Source organism: Gavialis gangeticus, unplaced genomic scaffold (genome assembly GCF_001723915.1).
Source record: "Gavialis gangeticus isolate Ggan-Ray unplaced genomic scaffold, GavGan_comp1, whole genome shotgun sequence".
Taxonomy (NCBI): Eukaryota; Metazoa; Chordata; order Crocodylia; family Gavialidae; genus Gavialis; species Gavialis gangeticus.
In genome coordinates, this window is record NW_017729008.1 from 27,695,113 (window position 1) to 27,715,745 (window position 20,633).

The 20,633-nt window shown below is 42.1% G+C and overlaps 1 protein-coding gene across 1 annotated transcript in view; it reads right to left on the bottom strand.

Moving 5' to 3' along the window:
* The window catches only part of SEMA3D (semaphorin 3D), a 245,719-nt gene that overhangs the window by 182,484 nt on the left and 42,602 nt on the right, over nucleotides 1-20,633 (bottom strand). The window contains exon 3 of the mRNA XM_019509509.1: nucleotides 2,427-2,612. Coding sequence (XP_019365054.1) covers nucleotides 2,427-2,592 — 166 coding nt within the window. The 5' untranslated portion in view covers nucleotides 2,593-2,612. The remainder of the gene's footprint in view (nucleotides 1-2,426; nucleotides 2,613-20,633) is intronic.

Genomic DNA, 20,633 nt, shown 5'->3' on the forward strand with positions numbered 1-20,633 from the left:
CCCCACAGCTTGGTGTCATCAGCGAACTTGAACAGGGTACTCTCCACACCCTCATCCAGGTCACTAATGAAGATGTTGACCAGCACCAGCCCAAAGACCAAGCCCTGGGGGACTCTGCTGCCCACACCCTCCCAGGTCAACATCAACCCATCCACCACCACCCTCTGGGTGCACCCCTGGAGCCAGTTTGCCACCCATGTGACTGTGCATTCATCAATGCTGCAGTCCCTTAGCTTGCCCACCAGAATTGAGTGGGACACTGTGTCGAAGCCTTCTGGAAGTCCAAGAAGATGATATCGACTTCCTCCTTCACAACTAAGCTCTTTGTTACCTGGTCATAGAAAGAGATCAGATTAGTCAGGCAGGATCGGCCTTGCATGAACCCATGCTGGTTACCCCTCAAACTTTTAAATAATGTTTTTTTCTTTGCTTATTTTTAATTTTGTTTCATTCTTTTGTTCTACATTAAAAGGAAGAGTAAACACGGCAATCAGCATTCTTAATTGCATGCCTGCTTCATCTGTCTCTGCCCAACTCTCTGAATTTTGAATTGCATGTTAGCTTATCTCTCTCTTCCTACCCACCCCTCCTTCTGTGTTATTTTTCCTGCAGGGATTGGAGGGTGAGCTTGAATAAAACCTATCCCTCTGACCAAACCCAAAGTTTTATAAAGATGCTAATAAAAGTTTGGTGTAGCACTTCCATATCAATCATCCGTGCATTGTCTTTTTTTTTAAGAATGAGTCAGACATTTTCCATACCACTCCTAGCAAATCTCTTTCACTATTTTAAAATAATATTCCAATAAATACATTTTTTTCCTATGCTGACCTTGATGATCTTTATCTTTTCTCCTATCCACCAACTGTGTCCATTATAATTTTGCAGGTAGTTGGCTGCCTTTGAAATACAGAGGAATTCATTAATCAGGATGCTCAATCCCACAGCAAAGACCTTCATCAGAGGCAATATTTAACTTTGGGGCACTGCTTAAAATCCAGTGGGACACTGAAAGAAAAGTATGAATATAAGCAGAACTTTCTTTCTATTAATATCCATAACTCCGTGTTGGATCTTTTAGTTTCTGTCTTTGTTGGCTTAAATGACTGTGTTTTCCCAAATTACACACAAACTGTCAAGCTCTCTTTCTTGCACACTCGTATAAATGGATGTACACAGATACAAATGTGCATATATGCGCATGTATACAAATGCAAGGAATGCCAAAGAGAAACTTGTAAACAGCATTTCATATAAAACAATACTTATTCAATAAATCTTTGTACATGTTATGGCTTACAGTAAACACACTGGACTCTCTAATGATGGTTTTATGGTCTCTCATCATTGTAGATCCCCATGAACCTAATAAATCTACCATTGGTTACATGCTGAGAAATAATTTTGTCCATGTAACTGAATGCGGAATCTCTTCCCCTCAGTACAGGGTGCTGACATGATTTAAAAAAAACTAACTATAGAATTGTTATTCTACCTAAGATATCATCAGGTAAAGTTGTGAATATTAATGAGATTATCTTGCTAAACTCTGCAAGCATTCTGTGCATAAGGAGCAATGACAAAGGCCACATACCAGATGATCATAGTCACTAAACATATTAATGCATTTCTATGTTAAATTCATCATTCTTAGGGTTGCTACCAGTGACAGAAATTGAAGACAAATGGATGGGTTGCATGACTACTATATTGTCTGATCTAAAATATGTTTGGTGTGTGCTAAATGTCTGAAAAATCAGTGAAAAAAACCAGGGTATGAAAATGTGTAACCATTAGCTCTAAAAATCCAACATCTATATATTTGTATAAACTGAACATATTTCATATGGAAATAAGCTGCTACACAATCAAAAGACTGTGAAATATAATTTTGTTCATAACGACTTTTCAGAAAATTGTACTTGAGCTTTTATGCAAACTTTAATGAAAAGGGGGTATCAGACAATAAGACACACTATGAAACAGCAGCCAGAGGGAAACATTTAGTGAGACTGCATAGAAGTATTTGAAAGTACAGGAACTGTTTTCTTGCTTTTCACAAGGACTCATTTAATTATCTAATTCCCTTCCCAGTGATCTACTTGCGGTTTTTCATAAATGCCATTTTAGTTTTAAGGAAAAAGCAAGTCAAAGTTCAACAATTATTTTGCAGTTCTTATGGAGAATTATAAACTATGTCCCTTCAAAAATGAATCAGAGAAACTTTCCTTTAGTAGTCAACCCCCTAAAAAAGGAAGGTGGTTTAATGAGTCTTTCCCCCAGCAGAACTTTTATCTTTGTATCTTTAGAAACAATGGTGACAACTGGGCTCCATGTTGTTGCTTAATACGTAACAAAAATGAACTGTTGGCAACACCCGACCAAAACATAAATGGCAGAACTAGAAGCTTTTCTGAAGAGTTTACCTTTATAGGAAAGCTTAAGTCTCGGGATATTTTGTTTTGAAGTTCCAGTGACTGGAAGGAATAGCATTAGCAAGGATAAGAAGCAGGAGGCATGTGATGCTTGGGAAGCTCTCATTCTGCTCTTCTCTCCAGAATCTTGTTTTGAAATAGGGTAAAAGCCTTTCATTCAGGAAATCCAAATTCAATCTGAAAACAAAAAAGAAAAACATCTGTATGTCTTTTGCATTGTCACACAAATCATGTTCATGAAGACAAGGCAGAGCTAATTGTAGAGAGGACTTTAAACTGTAACCTTGCTTGCCATGAGGGACTTTTTCCCTCCGAACCCTGTAAATCTGTTTGCATAAAATCATTCTGGTACATTTGGAGACAGTAAAAATATGTAAGCTTTCTAAACAAAGTTAAGCTAGTAGTCAAATACAAATTTAATTAATAGAACATCCATTAAAAATAGTCCATCATAAAAAAAAGAAAAATTAATGTTTGCCAAGTTACCACACACTGGGTGCAAATAGATATGCAATTAGCACATAGAAATCAACTGCAATGCAATTTATGGCAGAATTTATTGCTCCTGGGTGCTGCATTTACATGTATGCCTGGGACCGCAGCATGTTGACCTGGGCTGGAGCAGCCCTGGCTGACAGAGGACCCAGGAGAGGAGCAGCCTGCCAGCCTGGGGCTGCTCCACACTGGCTCAATGCACTGTGGAGGGGCGGAGGGGCTAGCTGGTGCATGAAGGTGCTACAATACGAGGCTAACTGGTAGGCAGCCCCCACACAGTATCCTTGTACCCCAGCCAGTGCCAGTCACTACCTACACATGCACTTCAGTGCATGTAACTCAGGGCTGGGCAAAATGCAGCCCAGGGGCCAGATGCGGCCCGCCAAGCCATTCTATCCGGTCCGCAGGGCCCCCCAAGAACTGAGAAAATTAATATTTATCTGCCCCTGCCTGCCTGTTATGTGGCCCTCAATGGCTTGCCAAAACTCAGTAAGTGGCCCTCCACCCAAAATAATTGCCCACCCCGACAATTTGTCTCAGACAGTACTATCCTACAGCAGAGTTAATTAATTTACCGCACCCTAATAATTAATTTACTGCACATGTGTAAATGATAATGCTTTACTGCCCAGCTAATTAGACAGTTCTGCAGTAAAGTTCACATGTAGATGCACCCACTGATATGACTTTGGAGGCCCTTTACATTGCTCCTACACTTTTACCCAGCGGAAAGCAACTGGGACTATGGTGAAAGCATGAACGGGAAGAGGAAGGATTTCACCTCAAGTATCTATTTGCCTGGTGTATCTTTCCTGTCCCAGTACAATAAGCTTCTCTGTCCCCAAGAATCATGATCCTATTGCCAGTCAGTACCTAAATTTACCTAAAAAATAACTAAAGAAAAAAAAGAAAAAGGAAGGATTGTGAATAGATGCCCTGGCTTTCTCCATATTTGGAAAGTAAAAGTTGTAATCCTAAAGAAGAGATTAAGTAGGGTCGACAAAGATTACGAAGGACTGATGACAGGGAAGTCAGAGCCAATAAATACTCTACCAGAGGAGTGGGGGCTCAGCTCACTGACAGAAGAGTGTAATCAAGATCTAGGGCCACAGGTAGGACGCAGCATTAACTTGCAGACTCACTGACTTCAACTGATTTGTAGCCACGGAGCCAGCACGGATTTGGAGCTTTTGGCAGAAGCCTGGCATGTCAGTTTTCTGGCCAGAAGAAATCTTCCTCCCTTGTTTTATCTGCCCTATGACTCTGGAAAGCCATTTGCATTAATGCCTGACACAAGGAACTTAGTTTACACTTGACACAGCTGTTCTATGAATCTGAGCCAGCCACGTCCCATGCTGGACACGCTGCAATCTGGCCAGATTTCCACATTTATTTTTAGGTTATGATTGATCTAATACAAGCACGCCTCCAATACAAGGCTCTTCAAGGAGATGAATAACTAGCTCAGGTTAATGTACTTCGGACCAGCTAACTGGTCATTAAACCCCCAGGAAATGCCCTTGCACCTCCCATGGCATCTGTTAAATTAATCAGGGCTCTGCATTTAAATGAACAGTAATCACACTGTTCGGTATAACCAAATCAGTAAGGACTGGTAAAAGAGTAAGCGAGTTGTATCAGAGAGAACAAAGGACTGTCCTGGTTCCTGCCGCTCTTTGATGTTAAGCACCTGCACTTGCTTTTGTGAGATGTCCTAAAGCAAAATGGTGGTGGTGTGGAGAAAGGGTTGGGAGGGAAGGGGGGAAAATAGGAACATCGCCCAATTTACAGAGCAAGATTAAGAACAGGATGCATCTCCTTTTGGTTTTATGTTTCTGGTTACCCTAGTCAAGGCCCTGATCAAAGTGCTTAAGAACAAATCCAACTTTAACCACAAAGATATTTCCACTAAAGGAAAGAGTGCTAGTCCTGTGCACACATGTGTGTGTCTGCAAGTGCCTCATTACTCTGGGGCTGATGTGCTTGGCTCCGCAGTGGAACCCATAAACTTGGAGTAGGTCATGGGCTAGCAGAGCAGCTCACTGTCAAAGTGTTTATTTGCTGGTATCCTGCCATCTTGCAACAGCCAGGGAAGTCCAGTTGGGCGTAGCTGGTACTTGGTGATACCATATCCTCAAAAAGAAGTGTCATCTCATTGCAAGTGATCAAATTTTGTAATGCTTGTAAAATAGATGACTCTGAAGCTACTGTCTTAGACAAACCTGGAGCCAATTTATGAAACATAATTTATTCCAGGCTCTTTGTTACAATAAACAGAGCTCTTAAACCTCCTCAGACATAGGAGCCTAGCCAATAGGGAGCTGTCTGACTGAATGAGTTTTAACACATTGTTCAGCTAAAGCTGGCATCTAAATGAAAAAGTCTAGCACTTGGAGACACTGAGTGGATGTCTGACATTCCCTGGTACTGTATCATGGAGCCCCAAAGCAAACTGACTGTCTCACTCACAAACATAGATGTTTTCAGCCAATGACTGGTCTAATACTCATTTTAATATTTAATAATCTTTACTGACTGATTTTAAAATATTTATCAAGGAGATGGTTTTAAAATGATGAGTTCATACCACCTGAGAGAGAAAGATGAGAACAGCTGAGGGAAAATAAAGTCCATTAACTAAATTGCTATATATGCTGAGCTCAACAGCAACAGGGTAAAGTTGAAGGAATAGCATCAAATCCAGGTAAAACCAAAATTTGGGCTGTCGTGATTATGACTGCAGAGTAGGGAAAATGGGGAGACAATAGTTTTCTATTTTAAATATCTTTACTCAATTCTTTGTCCTTTTAGTTTCAAAGTGTTTAATATTAACCTGGAGGGTTGTGTTTTGCTTTGTTTGCAGGATGAGGAAGAAGGAAAGAAAGTTTGTCCAGTAAATAAAACCATTTTCACTAGGTGATCTAAACTGATGTACATGGAGGCTTGTTATTAAAACTACAGAGAGATCCATACATGAGTGTAATGCACACATGGGTTAAATGCTATGCTTAGTTGAAAAAAGATTGGAAAAAAGTATCCCATCTACTATTAAAATTGCAAACATGCACACACAAGTTACAAGTATAAATAGATATGTGTACATCCTAGAGATGACTTATAATTAAAAGAGCTATACATGGTCCAAAAAGAACATGCCTACTCTTGACTGGTTTGAACTTCCGAGTGCACCGAGCTCATGAATGAGATATTGAAAACACAGTTGTAATCAAAGAGGAAATGAAAAACATATATATGAATTGGATTAAAAGTCATAGAATAAACAAGACTACAAGTATAATTTAGTCTTGGGGCTCACTTAGCATCCAGACTCATTCCCTAAAAAAACAAAGATGACTTTGATCCAATGCACAATGAAACTGTGGTCTTATCCTCCTTAGATAGACATTCTGTTCATACACAGTTCAGCCTCTTTGCTTCAATTAAGAATCTGACTTTAAAACTAAATCCGTCTAAGAACTGGTAAACAGCATCTTTCATAGCCATTCTCCCATTTATTAAGCAGCTTTTGTACTGTTTAAAGAGCAGCAAATGATCCCCTTTATAGAAAGGAAAACTATTTCTCTGAATCTACAAAAACTCCAGATCAGTATTGGTCCATTTCCCAACATTAGCACAATTAGATACTTCTGGCATTTGTCAAGTGGCTGTGCAATATGCTAATTTTTTCTTCATGTCTTTATTTCTTCCTTATTTTCCATTTAGATAGGACATTTCAATGGAGAAGATTTTGGCTTTTAGACATCAGAAGACTCTTCAAAAGCCCCAGTCTTTCAAGGATACATTTATCATTTCAAAAATAAAATTTTTATTCAAGGATACATTTTTTATATATTCTTAAATAAATGTTATATTCAAGGATATGTTTTAAAATACATTTATAAATAAATAAATGCATTTTATATTCAAGGACACATTTTATCATTTCAAGGATAAAAATAAGTATCCACTAATTAATGCGTACAAATATTAATAACATTATTAAATTAAATTCATGTGGGATTGTCCCCTGTGTTTATAGAACAATCTGCATTTTAAGGAGCCATTCCATCAGCTACCAGATACCACTGCTTTTTACTAGTATCTCAGGGGCCGTGCATTTAAAACCACCTAATGCCACATTCACTAATTAACAAAACAAAGCAAATGAGCAAAGCGGTGTGAAGCAGTTATGCAGCTTACACAAAACTAAAAGAGAACCCAAGGCCAAGCTTCTCCAATATGTTATTTTCATTACAACTCATTCACTCATCAGACTGAATGGAAGGAACTATAGAAACTATCAGGCAGTATGAAATACTTAAAAAATATCTACAGCCTTGGTTGGCATCCAAAACAAGGAGAAGCCAGTACAAATAAAGTCCCTTGAGGCACTAAATGAAAAGTGTGGAGTTGATATCCAACAAACGGATGCTGAAAACTGCCTCTCTCCAAATGGCAGGGGTTTTGTAGCGCTCCTAGCAGAGGCAGAGCATTTAGACAACACCTGCAGCAGTGAGATAGGTTGGCTCAGCTCTGAAACGAATGGGCAGACACAGAAAAAGGCAGGAAGCCCTGCCTACGGAAGCACCTTGGCCTGCTATTGAGAAAAAAATGGGAAGCCAAAAAACTGTCATGATGGCAGCAAGAGAAAATAAAGGCCCTTCCTCTTGGGGAGACCTGCCTCTGCAGTTAAAAAAAATCCAGATTTGATGTGTTCTTCTAAAACCTGAGAAACCCCAAACAGCATTTCCAGCCAGCTAAACCACTGCCCCTGCAGCCATCATTATCCTGCTGGCACAGCAGCATACCTGCAGCAGCCAATTTGAATGTTAGAGTCTGCTTTGCCTGCTCCCAAGGTCTTGCCAGAGGTGTACTGAGAAAACCGTGTGCAGGCTCCACCAGAGATGCCTTTTTCCAACCCCACCCCACCTCATCAGCACTCAACAGAACCTGAGAACTCCAGGTTCAATTAACGAGGTGTGGGCTTTGATGCCAGCATTTATGGGACAGGTAATTAACCAGTAATGATAGGTTGTTACAAGTGAGTTATCCATTATTCAGGATTAGTGTTCCCTAGACCTTCCCAGACTTGAATAAGCCTAGCATGACAGAGATGTTAGGTAACGTGCTAAGTATTTCATGAACCTTTTTAATGACCAGTGTACAAACTGGATAAATGCCTACTACGACTTTCAGAGAGAGGAGCTACAGGACAGCTTTGGTGAAACTTATTTCTGAAGATGAAAGAACTGCACTCTGATTCCTCCTCTGTGACAGGAGGTTGTTCCAAACTGGAGATCCATTGCGTTCTTGCTATTAGATTGAGAAAACTGGAGGAAGAAGCTTGTACATGGGACCTTGCTGCTTGTAAAACATGCAGCAAGTAAACATATGCATATCGCACCTAAAGGTCTCAATCAGGCCAAGGCCCCTTCTTTCCAGCCATTGTACCATAATGTAGGAAATGACAATCACTATCTCATAGGGTTACAACAGGGATGGGCAAAATATGGCCAGCTGGCCAGATCTGGCCCGCCAAACACTTTCATCCAGGCTGCAGCACCCCCCAAGGAATTGTGCTCTGCCCAGCCCTTCCGTCAGCAAGGGTGGGAGTGAGGCAACAACATATACCCCCCGTATCAGCGTGGAGTCTGTGCCCAGGGGGACAGCAGCAGTGTGAAGCTTGACTAAGCAGCATGTGGGTGCAAGGAAAGGTAGGGGATATGGGGACCTCCCAGAGTCCCCCATAGTGTGCAGCCCTGGCAGACGGTGGTAGCGGCAGCAACCTAAGGTGCGGTACTTAGGGCACAAGTGCCTGGTGGACCGTGGCTCTGGTCAGTGCTGCACATCATAGCAAGAGGAGCAGCATGTCTGTATCACCAGTGCTTCCTACACTCACATGCAGCCCCCTCACAGCAGGGAGGGAAGCCCCATGCACTGGAGCCTGGTGTCTCTCCTGCCACAGCTGTGCAGCACAGGAGACAAGCCTTGTGTGCTGGAGCCCACCCAAAATAATTGCCCACCCTTGGGTTACAACCTAAGTATGCTAAGTTAAAACTGGATGAAACAAATGATTGGGCAAGCAGAAGAGTCACTTGCATTTTCATTTATATTATTTATTACAACTCACAGCAAAACACTTTTTTGCTTTGTATGTCTCATATGTTTGTAATATGATTTGCTTCTTTGTGAATAGAAAATATAAAACATTAATTACTTTATTGCTGCCTCAGGAAATCTGAAGAACTTTTTGACAGCAGTGGTACTGAAAAACTTGCCAGTTCTACTGAGAAGACTCCTATGGGAAATATTTGAATGCTGGAAATACTGAAACTAACTGACTGCATATTTTATTTATATAGCTACATTTTTTTAATTACCTCTTCTGTACTACTACCAATAGGAAGCTCCATTATTTGCTGGTAATCACCAACATATTATCCGCTTGTGTGGATTATTGCTTTGAAAGTTTGCTAACAAGTTCAGTCATTTATTGTATCTTAATTGAAGTCAGCATGTTTTAGCTTCTACTAATTATAGCAATTTATAAATAATAGTGTGGGATCAAAACGTCTGCTCTACACTAAACTATAAAGTTTAATTTAATGCTTAAACTCAGTGTATGCCTTTATGATTTGATGCACTGCCAGTGAACTCTATACAACATGGTTTGCTTGGTTTTAGCATGTAAACTACGAAGTGGGGATTTATAAGAAAAGGATCTCCAAATTTACAATTGTAACAGATTTTGGTTTCTTTTTATAATTCATGATCATATATCTGAATGCTTTTGGAGGAGTTGTTTGTGTTGCTTGTCCAAGGAAATTTTGGATCAACATTTTGTGCAGCCTATGTGTAAAATGATATTCAAGAAAGCCTAGGCAAGGATATATTACAGCAGGGTGATTTTTATTTATACATTAACCAAGTTATTTCCCTGCTGGGCTGATTGTATTTGTTTTAATTTTTCTTTTGTTTAAATGTTTGGATCAGGCATAAGGAGAGGCTGTGTGAGAGGGAAGTAAGAGAAGCATTATGGCATATAGCATTGATAAGCTTACATAGAGCGAATAAATTAATTTTATCCTAATTTAGTGATGTAGGCCTCTTCATATACACTGGGTTTCCAGTTGTTTCCATAAAATTGAGCAGTATGTTAAAGCATTTGTCTTCGCAACATCATTGTGAGGCAATTATTTCCCTATTACCACAGAGAGGACATGGCTTCTATGAAGTCATTATTGCTAGGGACAGAAGTTACACATAAACCAGAAACTGGTTTAAACCTGTAACAGAACAGAAGTTCAGTGCACATAAACCAGTTTTAAATGGCTGAAACTGGTTTAAGATAAACCAGGTTGAATGTCGTATCAGACTTAACTGGTTTGCGTCAAACCAGTTTATGCAACTTCTGTCCCAGACCCCTTCCTGGTTCAAGTTAAATCAGAGTCCCTCAGTATCCCAGATGCTTTTCAGCCCTGGAATGACCTGTGCTGTGCTGTCTGCTCCAGAGAGCAGGACTAGCCCTGCCCCTCTGCTCCCTAGCTAGAGCAGTGAGGGCTGGCTCACTAGATGGCTCACGGCCCCTCCCCAGGCAAACCCTGGCTGGGGTCTGGGGCCAGGGGCCAGGGAGGGAGGTTAAACTGCACTTCCCCAGAGTATGGAGCTGCACTGTGGAGTTACTTACTGCTGGTTGTGACTGTGGACTACAAATCCCAAGGGCACCTGGAAGCAGAAAGAGGAAGTGATGAGCAATCCTGTGGAGTCCTGCTGCTCTGGTGCCGGACTGCAAATCCCAGACATCTTGGAGGGCAGCAGGAAGAGTAAGCAAACACACCTCCCAGGTTGTTTTTATAGGTTTTAGTTTATAGTTATTCAGAGAAAGAACTATTTTTGTGAAAGCTTTTATGAATTCAATGCTACTACCTTTGCCCCCTCCCCCCGCACTGCCCAGTCAAAGCACAGGCTGGGATCTAGTCACACCCCCTCCATTCCAGCAGGCCTTTCTCTGTTCCCTCACCTCTGGCAGTGGCTGGCAGGCATGCTGTAGTGCCCCCCAGCTTCTGGCTTCAGCCACTGCAGGCATTTGGATTTATTTCCCTAATCAAAAGTGAATGTGTGCTTATTTACTGATCGGTTCAATCTCTGCAGCTTAGATTAACCTGCAAAGACTGAATCAATTTAGCCTAAGGCTTTTTGACTATCAGTACTTAGCCATAAGTTCTGTAGCAGAGCCTTGATCAGAACCCACATCCCTTCCTGTCTAGTTAATGCCTTAGTCACAAGACCATCCCTGTCCCCTTGTTCTGTTAACTCTTCCTGCTATGCATTGTTGGCCATGACTCTTGTGGTCAGGGACTGGATGATTTACATTCCTTTGAACTTCTAACAGAATAAAAGAAGGCTCTTCTAAGGTTTTACTCTTCATTTAAAGCCCCTAGGATAGCTGCAGAATATTCTTCTTCCTACTATAGCAGATTCAGTAAGCCTCCTCTTGGTGTAACATACTACTCATTGGCTGGATCTACCCAAAATGCTGACTATGCAGTCACCTTAAACTACTACATAGTAGTGCCATGTGGCAAAAACAGTGACATGATGCTACTGTGCAATAGCGTCACAAAAAAGACATCCATCAGCACTACTGCATAGTAGTTCAGGTTACTGTCAGGGACAGTACTATCTTATGGCAGAGTAATTACATGCAATCAAAGTCACATGTAGCCTATCACAAGGGCTGGCTGAGTCATGAAGGTAGCCCTGCCAGCTAGCCCTGCACTGTAGCACCCTTGTGTCCCAGGCAACCCCTCTGCCACCTGACACTGTCACCTAGAGCCCAGGGCTGAGTCCTGAGCCCCCTGCCAGGCCAGGGCTGCTCCACCATGGCTTGAATTGCTGCTATCCTGGGTGCATGTGTAAACACCATGTCTGGGAGCAGCTAACTTCTGCGTGAACTCCACCGGAGTTTATTCTGTCAGGGTAATTGCATGTGTAGATGAACCCACTGTTACTATAACCCAGAGTTTTCTGCCTATGTTACAACAGGACTCCGTTTATCTTTAGAGCAGCAGAAATACAGCATAAAAAAAAGAGAAAAGGCTGTTTTGTGAAGGGCGTAATGTCAATGTCCTCAGGGTCTAAACTTAAATCATTCTTGGAAAAAAAAAAAATCAGGGATCAGCATCCCCATTAAACTCTGAATTATTTTCCCCTTTGGTTTCAAACCCCAATAGGTTTTTTTTTTTTTTTTTTTGTCTCTTGAGTACACTGTGAGGACACTAAGTGCAAAGATGAATCAGTACTTTGATGGAACATAGCATAGTTTTTTCAGACATTTAACCTCTGAGTTGCTGGATAGATTCATGCTACATATTCTGCTCTGCTATGCAACCATATGAATTCATAGATTCATAGACATTCGGGCTGGAAGGGACCCCAGAGGATCGTCGAGTCCAGCCCCCTGCCCCAGGGGCAGGAAGTCAGCAGGGATCATAGGACCCCAGCAAGATAAGCATCCAAATGTGTCTTGAACCACCTCTGGCGGCAGTCTATTCCAAACCTTGGGGGCTTGGACAGTAAAGAAGTTCTTCCTTATGTCCATCCTGAACTGGTTTTGGCAGAGTTTGTGACCCTTTGATCTCATCATCCCTTGGGGGGCTCTGGTTAACAGATGTTCCCCCAGATCCTGGTGAACACCCCTGATAATTATATAGGTGGCCACCAGATCACCCCTGGGCCTGTGCTTTTCCAGGCTGAAGAGTCCCATAGTTCTCAGTCTCTCATCATAAGGTCTGTTTTCCTGACCTCTGATCATGCACGTGGCTCTTCTCTGGACTCTCTCAAGCTTCTCCACTTCCTTTTTGAATTGTGGAGCCCAAAACTGGACTCAGTACTCCAGCTGCGGCCTCACCAAGGCCAAGTACAACGGGAGAATGACGTCCCGGGATTTTCTTGAGGAGCATCTATGGATGCAAGCCAGAGTTTTGCTTGCTTTACTAGCCGAAGCATCACATTGAAGGCTCATGTTCATCTTGTGGTCAATCGTGACCCCCCAAGTCCTTTTCGTCCATAGTGCTAGCCAGTGTAGCACTGCTGAGCCTATAAGGATGCTGCAGGTTTTTCCTCCCAAGGTGGAGAACCTTGCATTTTTTGGTGTTAAACACCATCAGGTTCTCATCCCCCCATTTGCTGAGCCTGTCCAGGTCAGCCTGGATCACCCTCTGTCCTCAGGTGTGGATGCTTTACCCCAGAGTTTGGTGTCATCAGTGAACTTGGTGAGCCCGCTTCTGACACCAATGTCTACATCGCTGATTGAATGCAATCCCTGAAGCCTTAAAAGTCTACCCAGACAGGCAAAAGAAAAGGGTTTCCTTAAGAGTCTTTCATTCAGAGACAAAAGAAAAGGAGGGTCCATCATGGAAGGAATAAGTGGACAAGTAGGCTTTTGGACTCTGCATGTCAGAAAGAGGACATCAACACTCTGCCTCCTGACATGTCAAGATTATCAGTTGCCATCTGCCTATCCAGGGCCATAGTGCTCAATTAGTTTTATTATACTACGGGCATTGAAATAGATACTTTTTGTGGGACTGGAAAAGAGTTTTTCATCTCATTACAAAATTAACTATGATTAAGTACAATTTTTTTCATTTTCCCCACAGCAGGTCAGAAGGTTGGGTTGTTCCTGATAACCTGGAATTGGAGGTGTGTTTATGGGAAAGCATCCACTACAGAAGCTGCAGAATAAGGCTAGGGTCCTTTCCTAGCTCCTTCACCCTCCAAATGAGATGCAGGGGGGCTATGAGGTGCTGGTCACAAGTTAGGATGTACTTGGGGTGGGGCAGGCAGGCAGTCTTCCCACCATATGAAAACAATTAGGACAGGATTTCTAACCTTCCCTGTATGAGTTATTGCTCCTAGCTAGGATAGCTCCTAGCTGAGTTAAAGTTAATAAAGCTGTGGGTAAATTAAACTACGCCCTTTGCATCTTGTCGTTCTTCCCCTGTGTCTGGGACAATGAACATACGTCTTCTAGCATTCTGGGTCTTTTAGAAACAAGAACACACAAGCTGATTTAATCCTCAGTTTTGGCTTGCTCTTCAAGGGCATTTCTCCCAAGAATTTGGGTACTTTGAAATACATACAGAGAGACACCTTCCCTTCGTCCTTACAAGAATCTGATATATCAATAAGGCACTAAATGCCTGTCCAAAAGCTTATGGTGAGACTCCCAGAAAATTGTTTCCAGAGCAATTTCTAAGTTTGCACAGTACAGTGATTTTTTTTTTTAAAGAATTTAAGATTAAACTGGCTAAACTGCTAATCACACAAGTCTTACACTATGGGTAGTCCTTTTTCAAGGAAACCCTATCCTCCCAATTTCCCTTTAATAGAAATATTTATATGAATAAGGGAGTCTCATGTGAGAAACAGCTACCAGGATCAGGCCTTCGGACCTGGGCATTTGGCTGCTGACAGACATGAAAAAAACCTTTAAAAAAGCATCACTTTACTGGAAGAGGTATCACATTAGTTCAACCTGTTTCCACAGCATCTGTGTAGATCGGGTGCTTCAGTGGGAGCTTTTGGCACTTATCTAAAGCTGACGTGAGCCGGGTCCAGGTAATGCAATACCTCTTCTGGGCATGGGCTGCACTTGGTGCGGGGGCATGCTGGGCTTAAAGTAAAGCCCCATTTTGGGTGTGGGTTTTTTCCACGTCTGTAAGCAGAATCATGTATGTGGTACTCAAATTAACTGAGGAATTGTTTTGTTTCCCCAGGATTTTTGAACAACCCAAGCTGAGTAGCACAGGTATCACAAGACTTCTAGTAGCCTTTTGTACACATGGGCAGGAATTCATCCTCCAAAACACTCTGGAATCTGCATGATTCATTATCGGATACAAAACAGTCCACACTGCTTTAATATTCTTAAACTCCTAACCCTCTGAATTAAAGAGGTATCGTTCTCTTCTCACAGCTGTGGCTCAGCACAGGCAGGAATTGAGATGCCCCAAAATGAAGCCAGACAAAATTTAAAACAAAATCTTTCTGTGACAGATTTAAGAGCAATGGATACATCTGGAGCTTACAAATATAAGAGCCAATTAAATTAACATGTACTATACAATGTTACAGGAGCTAAGTTCAAGAAAAACAGTTTCTTGTAGGAAATTAGAAGGAACAAAAATACTGAGGTTAAATGAGAGCAGATAATGCTGACAACAATGATGATGAAGCAGCAGCTTTAAAAAGAAAAAAATGCTATTCATTCTCTTACTACAAGACGCCTAATAAAATATAAATCTTTGAACCATTCCTTGCGGTACTACAGGTAATTATCATCCTCATTTCATCACATGGAAACTAAGGCAGAGAGTAGCTAAAACAGTGGTTAAACTTCTCTCAGAGCTCTTGCAATGAGTAAAAAACAGAGACGAAAACGGATCCTAGAAATTTCCAATGACCAAAGCAACAATTTTACATTTTTAGTAAAACAGTATCCATGACAAAAGAAATAGCATACGAGAATAATAATAATAAAAAAAAATCTCAGCATCTCCAGAAAAAGGTCATTTAAGAGAATCTAAAATGCTCAAGAGGCAAAAGCTCAGAAAAAGATGTTAGTCCAAAACAATGGATAGAAAGAAGCACAGACTTATGGACCACATTATCCTCAAGCAGAATCGAAAAAGAGGTTAAATAGTTGCAGTGCCTCTGGCCCTGGAAAAAAAATTCAGACATACATTCCAGAACTGTGAGTTTTATAACTGTAGATTCTTTTACAAATTAAGAAATTTGAAGAAGAGAGAGAAAGAGAGAGAGAACATACAGTTCCTCAAGAAAGGCCTTCACAAATGATCTCCAGAGGAGCCAATAACTTGGGCTGTAACCAAACTCACTGCAATTTCTTATCCTGGTTTTCACAAAAACAGTATGAGATCCACAATGAAGTACTTATGAAAACAGGTTTAATCACACTAACAAAAATGAACCTCTCTACCAACAGAGCTGATAAGACATCCATACAGCACAGAATCACCATGTGCGTAAGCGCGATGGCTGCCCTACCAGGGATAGAAATGTGCATCAGAATTGACTGCCATGCTGATAATATGCACAAAGAGATGAACACAGTGGCAGATTTTGGAAGGATGATTTTGGAAAGAAGCATAATAATCATGGCAATGGTATTCATAGTGTAAACACAGTTTTGAATAAGTTATCAGTGTAGGTTAATTCAGAGACTAATGCAAGTTTTAAGGAGAGAGGGAAGTTGGCTGCTTCCAGGAATGCAGAGTCATACATGAAATAGGTTCTAATGGCTACAGACCAACCTCATGATCCAGAGATGAAGAGCAGGTTACTTTGATGAGTATATTCCAACTTTGCTGCCTATATCCATTGTTAGGCACCTAAAAAACAGCCTTAGTTACAGAAATGTTGTCTAAACAGTTACAAAGTAAAAAACTGAAAATAAAAGTCCAGTAAAACACTAGATCAGGCAAGAGCAACAGAATAAGTGAAATAAATGCCCTATGTGCATAATAAAAAATTACAATATTATGAGTCATTGAACTGGCTCCTACAATACAGTTTGGCTGTGACCCTTTAATTACCCTGACTAACGATCTTTTGTCAAAAACATGTAAATTGAAGTAAGTGCTTTTAAGCCTATATATATATATTTATTGTCAAATCTCTTCTGTTCATCAGTGATAGGCAAATACTTCAGCATAATTCATGTGATTTGCTCAGGACAGGATACAACTGTACAAGCATGAACACTGCATGCCCCTGGAGCCTGGGGGGGCACAGTGAGCTCCCACAGGCGGCAGTGGCACTGTTGGCAGCAGGAGCATGGTAGCAAGAGGGGAGCTCGCACAGGTGGCTTCGGTGCTGTTGGAGGTTGGGGGTGGCAGACCGACCAGTAGTCGGCAGCAGCCAGTGGTGATTACGGACCACTCACAGACAGTGGGGTCAGTGGTGCCTTTTCACAGGGGGTGCACCAGCACACTCAGGGGGTGCATGTGCACCCCCTGCACATCGCCAATGTGTACAAGACTCTTCTCAACAGCAGATTTCTATCTGGATCACTCAGGCTAGGAACAGATGTTTTAGAAGGTTGGAGGTCAGAATGTATTAAAAATGGCCACCTGATGTAACTGAGTTTGCCCAGGTACAGGTCTTACACTTTAGCTAAGTACAGAGGTTCAAGAAACCTGAGGTGGAAGTGATCTAACTTTTGCACTTTACTCTTTAAGTGCCCTACATTAGGTCAGGTCACCCACCACACTCTGCTCTGTTAGCCACAGGAATCTGTCAGCCACAGCCAGGAAGGGAGTGGGGAAAATCCCAGAGTACATGTCCCCACCTGACAGAGAAACAAGGGGTGGGGGCACTCCCACTGTGACACCTGCCCCCTACATGACTGTGGCTGTATCTGTGTCCCTGTATCCACGTCATAGAATCATAGAAAGTTAGGGTTGGAAGGGACCTCAGTAGGTCATCTAATCCAACCCCCTGTTCAAGGCAGGAACATCTCCAATTAGATCATCCCAGCCAAAGCTTTGTCTAGCCAGGTCTTGAAAACCTCCAAGGAAGGAGCTTCCACCACCTCTCTGTTTAACCTCTTCCGATGTTTTACTACTCTCCTAGTAAGACATTTTTTTCCTAATATGTAATCTAAACTTCCCTTGCTGCAGCTTGAGCCCATTGCTTCTTGTTCTGTCATCTGCCACCACTGAGAACAGTCCAGCTCCATCCTCTTTTGAACCACCCCCCCCTTCAGGGAGTTGAAGGCTGCTGTTGAATCTCTTCCAAGTCTTCTCTTCTCTAGACTAAATTCATAGAAGTTAGGGACTGAAAGGGATTTCACGAGATCATCAGGTCCAGTCCCAATAAATTGAGACTTAAGATAACTTGCCCACACCCAGACTTGAACTGGCAGCATTTTAGGTATCTGCTCACAACTCAGACCTTTCAGCCACAAAAAAGGCCTACCTCAGTCACAGAAGAGGCATGCCAAATAAACCTAGTCCCCTCAGCTTGTCCTCATAAATCATGTCCCCAGCCAGTCAGCCCCCAGCTTGTACTGGTGCATGGGATTGTTCCCATGTACCACATCCCTGCAATCTCTCTCCCCCCACCCCCCTGCCCCTTTGCTGCTGTGCCATGCAGGGACACAGCTGCCAGGATGCCAACCACTCCTCCTCCCCGGCCCCCAAACTATCTGAAATTTGTCAGAGGGACCCAATCCTTCCTTCTGCAGAGCAACACTCCATGCCAAGGGACATTGTATAAAGATCGAAAAATACTGAACTACAGATGCTCCCTTCCCTGTCCCCCTTCCTGTCCACAGCTGACAGCTCAGAACAGCTGAGTACAGCCAAGTTCCAGGACACCTCCCTGCAAGGAGGGGCTAGCAGGGAGGGCCACAAAGCAGCCTGGGATGTCAGCAGCCTAAGTTAAGTTGGGATGGGATCTGGTCCAGAAGTTCTATAGACCAGTCTAACCAAAAACAATTAAGTCTGCTACTACATCCATCCAGGTCTATCCTAGACCAGGTTCTACCATTTTTAAAACAGTCTGCATGTGCTGAACTTCTGTTTTGTTACAGGTTTAGACCACTTTCTGATCACTTATGCTGGTTTATATGTAATGTCTTTACCTGGTCTTAGATTTACCTAACTAGGGATCTAAGTGTGAATAATACAGAAATTCAGAAAGTTTAGATCAGTCTAAAAATGTCCAACCAATCTAAGTGAACCCTACCACTGAGGTAGTCTAACTTAGATCAGGTCCAGAAAGAATTTCTGTGTAGTTCCCAGTGCAGCCCTGGGGCTGGGAAAGCCCAGCTGCTGGCCCCAGCCCTGAGACTGTGCATTTCCTACCTGCCCCCTTGGCACCAAGATATTTTTAGCCCCCCAACCCCTTTCCTATCTCTCAGATGGACAACCCCCCCCCCCCCCATAGACCAGCCAGCCCCTGCGCAAGACCACAAAACACAGGATATTGCAAGCCACTTCTGGTACCAGTTTTACCAGCATTGGCCAGGCCAGGAGCTGATCAAAGTAAATTGGAGAGGGGGGAGGGTTGGGTGGGATTGGGGAAGTAGGTTTGTGGTGAGGGCAGAGGATCAGTGGGCTAAAAATAGCCCCTGATTGGGAGGGGGAATGAGAGAGCCCTTCCGTCCCTCCAAGCTCCCTTGTAACCCCCGCTAGCCCTCCTGATGCTGCCAAACCCTTCCAGACCCAACCAAACCCAACCCCTCCAAGCCACCCACAAATCCCACTTGCCCCAGTTCTCCCTGCAGACCTAGCCTGCCCCCCAAAACCCTCATAGACCCCACTTTCCCTCCTAACCCCTCCATGGACCCCATATGCTCCCCAACCGCCCATCCCAATTTAGCCATTTTTAGCTTGATGTGATCTCCCCATACTTCCTTGAATGTCTGTATCTACCCTCAGTGATCATTATCCTTGGAGCCTTGCAAGAGGGAAATGTTAGCTAAAAATTGCAAAATCATCCCTTGCAGACCTCAAAAGGAAAAGGAAAAGCTTAATGCTGAGGTTGCAAACCTGTGTCCAGGCAGCTGGGATAATAAAACTGGGTCACCTTTTAACATTAATTAAAGCATTTTGTGTTCTCTGAGTCAAGCCTACAAAACTTAGTTTGCAAAAAAATGCTGCCTCTCCCTTTACTTATAGAAGACTGATGTGTTAGCCAAGGGTTCAGTCTCTCATTTCCAATATGTATTAGCAAGCAAATGATTTATATTCTGTCCCCAAACTTCTGTTTTTTTACCAACTTTCCTCATCCTTTGTATCTATTAGACACGAAAGGACTTCCATCCTTTCATTTATTTTATCATTATGGTGTGAGACAAACATCTGAATCTCAATAGTTTTTACCAAAAATATAATTTAACAATATTTGCAATGATTATTTACTCCAAATTCTGATGCCACCATACTAAGGGACACAAAGTAAATCACAATGGATTCTGGGAATGGCAATGACTGATTTAGATTGGAAAATAACTAAGAGTATCAGTATATTTTGTCACATGATGCATTATGCACTGTGCCTTGAGATTTGTATGCATTGGTTGTTATTAGATTAAGCACCTGAATGATATAATAAGAATGGTATTGTATGTGCCTATCCTGAGTTCCCTCTGCCACTGCATTCATCCTTGTTGACTATTCCCTAAAATAACATATACATTGCTACCATTCACAATTTCTTCTTTGAACCATCTCCCACTTATCAGAATGTCCCCATCCCAGCCTTGATTTTTAAAATAAGAAAAATCAAGAGTATTCCAGTTCAATAAAATAACAGCTCAACACGGGGAATGTTTTAAGATCCTGGGTGCATCTACACATGCACTTTACTGCACAGTAGACACTTTTACTGTGCATAAAATGTCTCATAAAAATGGTGACATTACACTAATGTGTGGTAAAATAATCTACTGTGCATTAAGCATCACTAAAAAGCATGTAGATGTACTACTGCACATTAGCACAGCCTAATGCACATTAATTTAGTACTTCACATTAGAGGGTGCTTGTACAAAAATGCAGAGACTGCTCCGATGCGCTGGAATTTCAACATAAAAGAGCAGACTCACTTAATTGAGTCTGCTGCGGTGTTACAAGCACTGTGATCCAGCAGCCTCCTGCACTTGAAAATGGT